At 45.0% G+C, this 7634-nt stretch overlaps 1 protein-coding gene across 1 annotated transcript; it reads left to right on the top strand.

Moving 5' to 3' along the window:
- The first annotated feature begins 976 nt into the window (after positions 1–976).
- LOC107312760 (protein shisa-1-like) lies at positions 977–4251 on the top strand. Its single transcript, XM_015860436.2, has 2 exons — positions 977–1599; positions 1676–4251. Exons 1-2 carry the CDS (start codon positions 1338–1340, stop codon positions 2152–2154), a joined length of 741 nt encoding a protein of 246 aa, XP_015715922.1. The 5' UTR covers positions 977–1337; the 3' UTR covers positions 2155–4251.
- The last annotated feature ends 3383 nt before the right edge of the window (positions 4252–7634 follow it).

Genomic DNA, 7634 nt, shown 5'->3' with positions numbered 1-7634 from the left:
GACTCCATTAAACATCTCTGAAAGCAGGGATCCCTCCAACCATGGCTGCCAAAAAGCCTATTAGAAAGCGCTGCATGGAAGGCAGCTCACAGTCAAAAGCGCTGATACCTTTGGCAGATTAAAACTCAACTGGAACTAGGAAATCACTGATAAAGCACAAATGTGAAAGCTCCTATCTAACATTAAACCATAAATTGTGGGAAGGAGGTTAATTTTGCACAACTGTTTCTAAAAACCTGCATCGTTGGCAGCCTCTCCTACAATCCATGGCAGGACTCCAAAAACCCTACAGGAACCAGGTTTTGTGGGTATTCAAGAACTCGTTTTGGAACCTTTAGCAAGTTGGGGAGGTGCTATAGATTATCAGCCTGGTGGCCCTAAAGACACCGTGCTGACTCACTGCTTTTCAAAGCAGTCAGTTAGCAACTGTTTTCATCCTCACTGCTTACCTTGCTTCAGACACGGATCCTGTCTGTAGAACAAGTAGTTAGAAAGCAAGCAAACAAATAAACCACCCAAATTATAGAATCGCAGCATGGATTGGAAGGGACATTAAAGTTCATCCAACGCCCTGCCGTGGGCTGGTTGCCACCCACCAGATCAGGCTGCCCAGGGCCATGTCTGACTGGCTTTAGATTCCTACAGGCTTGGGAAATCCATAACTTCTATGGTTTTCAAGAGGTGTCACCTTCTTTCTCGTCTAAAGATGAAGAGGTCGCTGCCATTTCTGAGCTGCTGTGAAGTCTTTGTAAAGAAGTAGATCTGATCAGCCTCCACCAATGTGCAGCAATTAGACATCAGAATCCCCTGCGAGTGGTCCCTGTAACTTCTTTCTGCTTCTGCAATCCAATTTCTCACTTGTAATCGTGTATCAGCCCCAGCTTAGTCCCTCTTATTCCACCTCTGGCTACTCAGCCACTCCGCAGGGGCAAAGCTTTGGTAGCAGGACAGTCCAGGACTTTTTGTGCCCCACTCTCCTTGGCCTTGCTGAGCGCTGCTTTCAGTGCAAAATCCTTCCCGTGTGGGGGATGTGCACCTCCGGCCGGAACAGCGGTTGATCCCGCAAGAATGAAGGATGGAGATGAGGAAGGTGGAGCTGGAGTAGCTGCGAAAGGCTTTCAGTTAGTGGCTCCTTATTTGTTGCCGCAGGAAGGGGGGATTGGAGGCGGGCCACGGGCCGGGAAATAAAACCTCCTGGAACGGGCTGGTGGGCTGTCTAGGAGAACTGTGCTCTAGCTGCTGAGGTCCAGGGTGCCTCGCCTTAAAATAAATAAACAAATAAAGAAAAGCAGGACAGAGTGAGCCAAGAAGACAGAGCAGGCCCCAGGTTACCCACCATGGCCAGGGGGCTGCTTTGCATCCTGCTGCTGGTCCTACGGGGTCGCCCCGGCCGGGCTGCAGAGTATTGCCACGACTGGAAGAGCGGCACGCAGCGCTGGCACCGCGGCTTCCAGTGCCCGGAGCGCTATGACAGCCCCGAGGCCACCCTGTGCTGCGGGACCTGCAGCCTGCGCTACTGCTGCTCGGCCCCGGAGGCGCGCCTGGACCAGAGCCTGTGCCCGGGGGAGCAGCAGCCCAGCACCAGGCCACCTGCACCAGGTAAGTGGCTGTACTGCGGGTAAGAGGTTGAAGTCTTAGTCTCTTCTAACTGACTAACAGCACTCTTCATTTTCAGTGCCTGTGTACCTGCCGTTCCTTCTCGTCGGGTCTGTGTTTGTGGCATTTGTTGTTGGTGGTGCCTGCGTTGGAATTTGCTGCTGCAAGTGCTTAAAATCTCACGATGACGAGCAGCAAAATGGATTTGCACCTGGTCAGACGTGGCTACTAGAACCCAATCTTTCTCATCACCTCTCCAGCTCTGCTGCTGCTGGTTCTGCTACCAGAAGTGATCCTCAGCCCAGAAACTTCTGCATGGCTCTGGCTCCAGCTCTTCCCATCGCTGGGTTGTCGGAAGAAGCTCAGTTCTTAAGTTCTTCACCTACCAGGGGCCAACTCCTGCACCCCTTACAGGCCAGCCACAGAATGCCCCCTGATCATAACACACTAATGGCTCCAGCAGCTTTCCTTAAAAGACCTTATGGACACAGCACTAATGTATTTCCTGTTAGTGTAATGCAGGATGACCAAATGTTGTACTCGGGAGTTCATATCTGAGAAAAAGACACATCAGCCTGCAGCCTGGACTGCATTCCGCTTCTCTACAAGAAGTTATTCGGAACCTATAAGAGAACTGGCAACCATTTGAATGCATCAGTAAGTGCATCAATTTTGACTTTTTCTATTTCTAAAGATTCTTGATTCTTGGTTTTTGTATTTGTCAGGGAAAGGTAAAAATAAAATGTGACTTAAAACGTGACTCCATTGGGTCAGGGTTTTCAGTTCTCATGCTGGAAGAGCTCTTCCCTGCTTGGCCTCTTTGTTAAGGTTGCTGGCTGCCTGACCGCAGCCATCCCCTTCACAGCAGGACATCGACAGGAAGAAGTTGTCAGAATACACTGCTCACTGCTGGAGCATTTTAACACTTCCTCACAGCATGGAAACCTAAGTGATTACACTGTGAAGGCATGCTAAAAGGCCTCCACAGGTGTCACCAGGAAGAGCAGGGACCAAGGTTTAACAATCTTGTGTGCATAAGAGGTGAACTAACAGCCTCACCTGCATCAGAACTGCCCATTGGATGGAGGCTGCTACAGCAAAGCTACTTGGAGACCTCACCTGTCAATCATCAGAACTGCTCTTTGCAAGCAAACGGGTGACCTTAGATTGCTTTATCTCTATTTTACTGAGGACCTTGCTCTGGTGAGCAGTATGCCCTGCCTAATGCTGGCACTAAGCACGCACATATCCTGCTGCCCAGGCAAGCTGACACAGCTGAAGGACTTCCTGACATTTTCCTGGGTGTGAATCAGACATTTCACATCTTAGCTGACCCAGGGGTATGACTGACTGCTGGCTTAACCAGTTCCTACTATGGAACGGTGAAAATAAAATATCCTGTAAATAAAAGCTTCCCCAAAACAGTGAGATCTGAGTGTCACACGCCTGGTTCACTTCTAGGAAACCAACAAAAAAACAACAGCAACCAAGTAAGGCTTTAGGAATGGTGCTCCTGGACTTAAATACATTATTCTTTTTACAGTAAGGGAAAAGTTACTGGGATTCATTGATACCTATGCCAACAAAGCACTACGGGAGGACCGCTGGTTTTTAAAATTAGGTTTCAAACTTGTGCTGCTGGAAGCAACCTTTGTTATCAGGTACCTCTTGTTTGCCTTTGGCTTAGAACAATCTGTAGTGGAATGGAGTATTTGAGCTGGTTAACACCCAGTTTTGCTATCAGGCTGATAAAAACTCCAGTCAGTTCAGAGACCAATGAACCCTCTGTGATGCCTTATGCACTAAAATACAGAGGAATTTGTGTAGCATTGATATCACTGGACAATACATGTAGACTTGGTAGACTTCAGCATTAGAAATAGGTGAGCTTATCAGCCCTTCTCTCCTGAATCAAGGTTGTTCTAACACAGACTCTTCTGAACTAGAAAGGTAAAGGAATGTTGAGCTGGCAGTCAGGGCACCTAAACCACAACCTGCAGCGTGTACCGGCCTCCTACCAACAACGAGAATCTCCAGGAGGCTGCTGGAGAAGGCTTTAAATCAGATAAGGGAGCAGAGAACCTGCTTTCCTGATAGCGCTAGACAGAAAAAGGGTCAAGAACCCACGTGTAGCCATAAAGAATTAAAGAGAAAGCAAGCTGATAAGAACAGAAGAGCAGAAAAGCTGGACTGCTCTATGATAGCTGCCTTTGCTGCTTCTTGGCTGGGATTTGCAGCAAAACATTTCTCTCCCCCACCTTTCTCTGCACCTGAAGCAGAAAGCAAAGGGGCTTAACCCAGCAGAGCACGGAGACAGCACAGGGATGCAAGTTTCTCTGGATCCCCTTTCCCAGCGTTTTCTGTAATGTTAGGGTTAAAGCTCATTGCAACGACACCAGGTCAAATGCTTCAGGTGTGTGATATTTTCCAAGACTACAGCTTGGGAAAAGAGAAAACAAGAAGCATCCAAGTTGCTGCACCCCGAGGGCCAAGGAGACGTTTTACATTACCACTTTCCTGATCCGAGGGGCCTCGCTCCTGCGGTTAGCACGTCTTTAGGTGGATGGGGCATGTCCATATTAATTCCCCTTTTTGCCCTAAGCTGAACTGCTTTTCCTGCTTCAAGCTAAAGAATTACTTAACAGCGGCTAATAGTCCGTTTAGCACCCATTGTACCGGAGCTCAGCTTGCTTTGCTTAACGATGCCCCAGTGCCATTGCCTTCAACTTCTAATTAAGAAATGATTTATTCTCTTTAATCCTCAGTAACGACACAGGTGATTTGCATTGTTCTCACTGTATTCTCCCCGGATTTAGGAAGAAAGGACTTCAGAAAAAGGCATTGAAAAGGTGAGGATTACAGCTCTGGTTCCCGAGGCTTTGTAACGCCTCTCACAATGGTGTCCAGCTGCTTTCCTAGGGCTTTGTCTGCATTTGTCATTGCCTTTGTTTGAACAGTGATCTTCATTTTATTTAACTTAATGTGCCCCTAATGGATCTGAGATAATCCAGAATGTAGTTTTTCGTTCAGGTATTTAGACAGACTCAACCAAGCCAGTTTAGAATAGGCCAGATCGGACTGTTGCACTGATCTGCGTCTCCATAATATTCCTAGTGGGTTTTGCTTTCTACATTGGTTTGCTTGTTTGCTTTTTTCAGCACTGATTCAATATACAGCGCTGATCGACACACCCTGTACTACTAGATACCAAGAGAAATGCAGCTTAAAGCTTGGCATTTCTTTGGTTAAGAATGAAGATCAATACTTGCCTTGCATTAAGAGACAACTTTGCTTTAATGGCACACTTACAGTTTCTCTAAAAAAAGTGTAAAAATTGAGTTAACATTACTGATGCTGTATCCTTTTCCATGTTTATGCCAAGAGCTTTGCCAAGATCTGCAGCAGTTCATTCCAGCCAAATCCATTCAACTGAGCTGAAAAAAGAACCCCCCATCTAACCTTCTAGCAAAGCTACATCGGTTCACTGTGATTCATTATCAGCAGCTCTGGCAAAAAGATAGAAATCTGTCAGTGTGCAAAAGCACTCTGAGCCTATAGACATCTGTGAGATCTCAAACCAGGGAGGTTTCCTCTTATGTCTGTTGTATTATTTCCTTAGCACCTTCATTTAAATTTAGCTAATTATAATGCAAGTCCAAAGTTGAAAACATATATATACACACTTATAAGACAGAGGAAATTTGTATATATCTCTATTGCTCTGAAACCATTTGGGTTGTCCTTACATCAGCACTCTATATTGTACAGTGCCTAGCTATTAATAAGGTAGAATGGACAGTGTCCATCAGAGCTGCACATACTAGGAAATCCCTATTAAGAGTCCCAGCAGCTTAATACAAGTGCATGAGGGGCGAAGGAGGCTCACAGGAAAAAACAAGATTGAACCCATCCTTACATGCTCCCTCTTCCTTCTATGGCCTGTGAGATGCAAAGCATATCTGTAAACAGGCAGTCTTACTGGCACACTTTGTTTGTCCTCTAAATTAAATAAGCTCCCTTGAGCAGGAGCACCATGGGAGGTTTCAGCCTGCACAAAATGTGCTGCCAGATTGCTTCTTTCCCTGCGATGCATGATGGCTGGCACAGCAGCCCAGCTGCTGACTTCAAGCCTTAGCCCTGCTTCTGTGACATCAGGCAGAGATTGCTTAGCCAGGGTTAGAGTGTTAAAGTGTATTTCCTTGGAAATACAGCACAGAGCTGCACATACTAGCCTGCCCACCTGCCTGATGCCTGTCTGTGAGCTTTCATGTTGATCTGCACGTGAACTCTGCTGGAACAACTATTTTCTTAAGATTTTAATGGTTGTTATTCTACTAACAAAAGATTTCCAGGTAGTTCTTGTGAACTGGGACTACCATCTCATGAACAGGAGTTATGAGGAGGTTTTACAAGGGCCAAGTGGATATCTATCCCTTTTCATGCTAGAGACTAATACTTGATCCCTAATATGGGTCTATCAATGTCAGAGCCCACCTCACAGGTATTTATAGTTATCTTCCTTATGTTGCTTGTTGCAGTCTCTTCTTGTTGAGAGCAGCATGTCTATTATTTTTATAGACAAATAAATGAAGTCTCAGTATGAGACTTTTCCATGTAGAGATGAAAATACAGTGTTTTAATTTGCCATGCAACATTTCCAAAGATAAGGCAACAAATTTGGGCAGGCCAATGGAAGCTGAAGTTCAAAATCCTTAAGTTCAATTCACATTTACTCTACTAGATCCTAAGAAAACTTGATTCTGGATCCAGAACCTCACTGTGGTTGGCACAGGACCAGGTTCTTGTCCACAGGTGCTCAGACAATACCAATGCCAGCAACACTTTGGATTTCTCTACACCATATCTTTGGGTTCTGCTTATTAAAAGCAGTCACAAGGGCCACAGATAGTATCACCCCTCTAATGAAAATCTTATTTTAAATCTTCCTTTGGCTTCTGCACACCAGCCTTTAAGGATGCAAGTCTTTGGTCATGAATATGTGGGTGAAACGTAGTTTCTACCCTGAATATAAGAAATCCAGTGATAAGTAGTTCTATCAGCAACAGAAATTAATGAAGCTTGGCCTCCTGTGGAGTTGTCTTGTGTTTACATGGTCTGATGCTTAATAAAGTGAAAAATGACTGAAGCTTTTCTAAGGCTTCCCTACTCATTATGACTCACTTTCCTTTGGTCTGTTGTACTGGGTGAGTCCTACACATTACCTTCTCTCTGTGAGTGTTATCTTTGCCTCTTCCACCTGCCTTCATTAGAGTTGTGAAAACTTTAATCTTTGAGGTTTCAACTCTAGTATCACATATTTGCAACTTGATCAATGGATTCCAAACATGCAGGGGAAGATTAAAAAGGAGGACTAAAAAGACTTGCCTTGTAAGCAATATGTCAATCTCATCTCTCTCAACATGTGGTGTCCTCAAGTCTCTCCAACAAGAAATCTCACAAACTAAGTTTTGTTATTGTTCGCTCCTCATCCCCCACTTGCTGAATCTGAGTATCACACATTAAGAATCTTAAGCTAGCTACCATATACAAGCTACGTATACATTTATTTCCACTAGAAGAATGCAAGGCTTTCCTCTATTAAAGGTAAGGGAAACTGAAGTTGTAAACAACAATCTTTTGCAACTGGTAAATTGTTTACAGTATTTTTATTACCAGCTTAACAGATGAGGAGATCCAGCCAGAACTATTAAGGCCTGATTCCCCTAGAGTCATCCACTAATACCTGAGCATTTTGATTATGAGGTGTCTGCCATTTCTTGAATTGAACTTAATTTCATCAGCCTGTGACACAAGTGGGAGCAGGAGGTGTTCCAGTCTTCTCAGACAACCCACGGCCATCTCAACACATGTTGCAGAACCTCCTAAATCAGATATTGCTTAAGAAATTTGAGCAGCCCTCATTGGTAGCTTCAGCAACAGTTCCTCTGTTTAGACAATTTCAAGTAGTCATAGAGGCCGTGGTTTGATTTTAATGTCAGATATATGAAATACCAGGCAGAACAATACGATCACACACT

Source organism: Coturnix japonica, chromosome 4, assembly GCF_001577835.2.
Source record: "Coturnix japonica isolate 7356 chromosome 4, Coturnix japonica 2.1, whole genome shotgun sequence".
NCBI lineage: Eukaryota > Metazoa > Chordata > Aves > Galliformes > Phasianidae > Coturnix > Coturnix japonica.
This window is presented reverse-complemented; position numbering and strand designations above follow the sequence as displayed.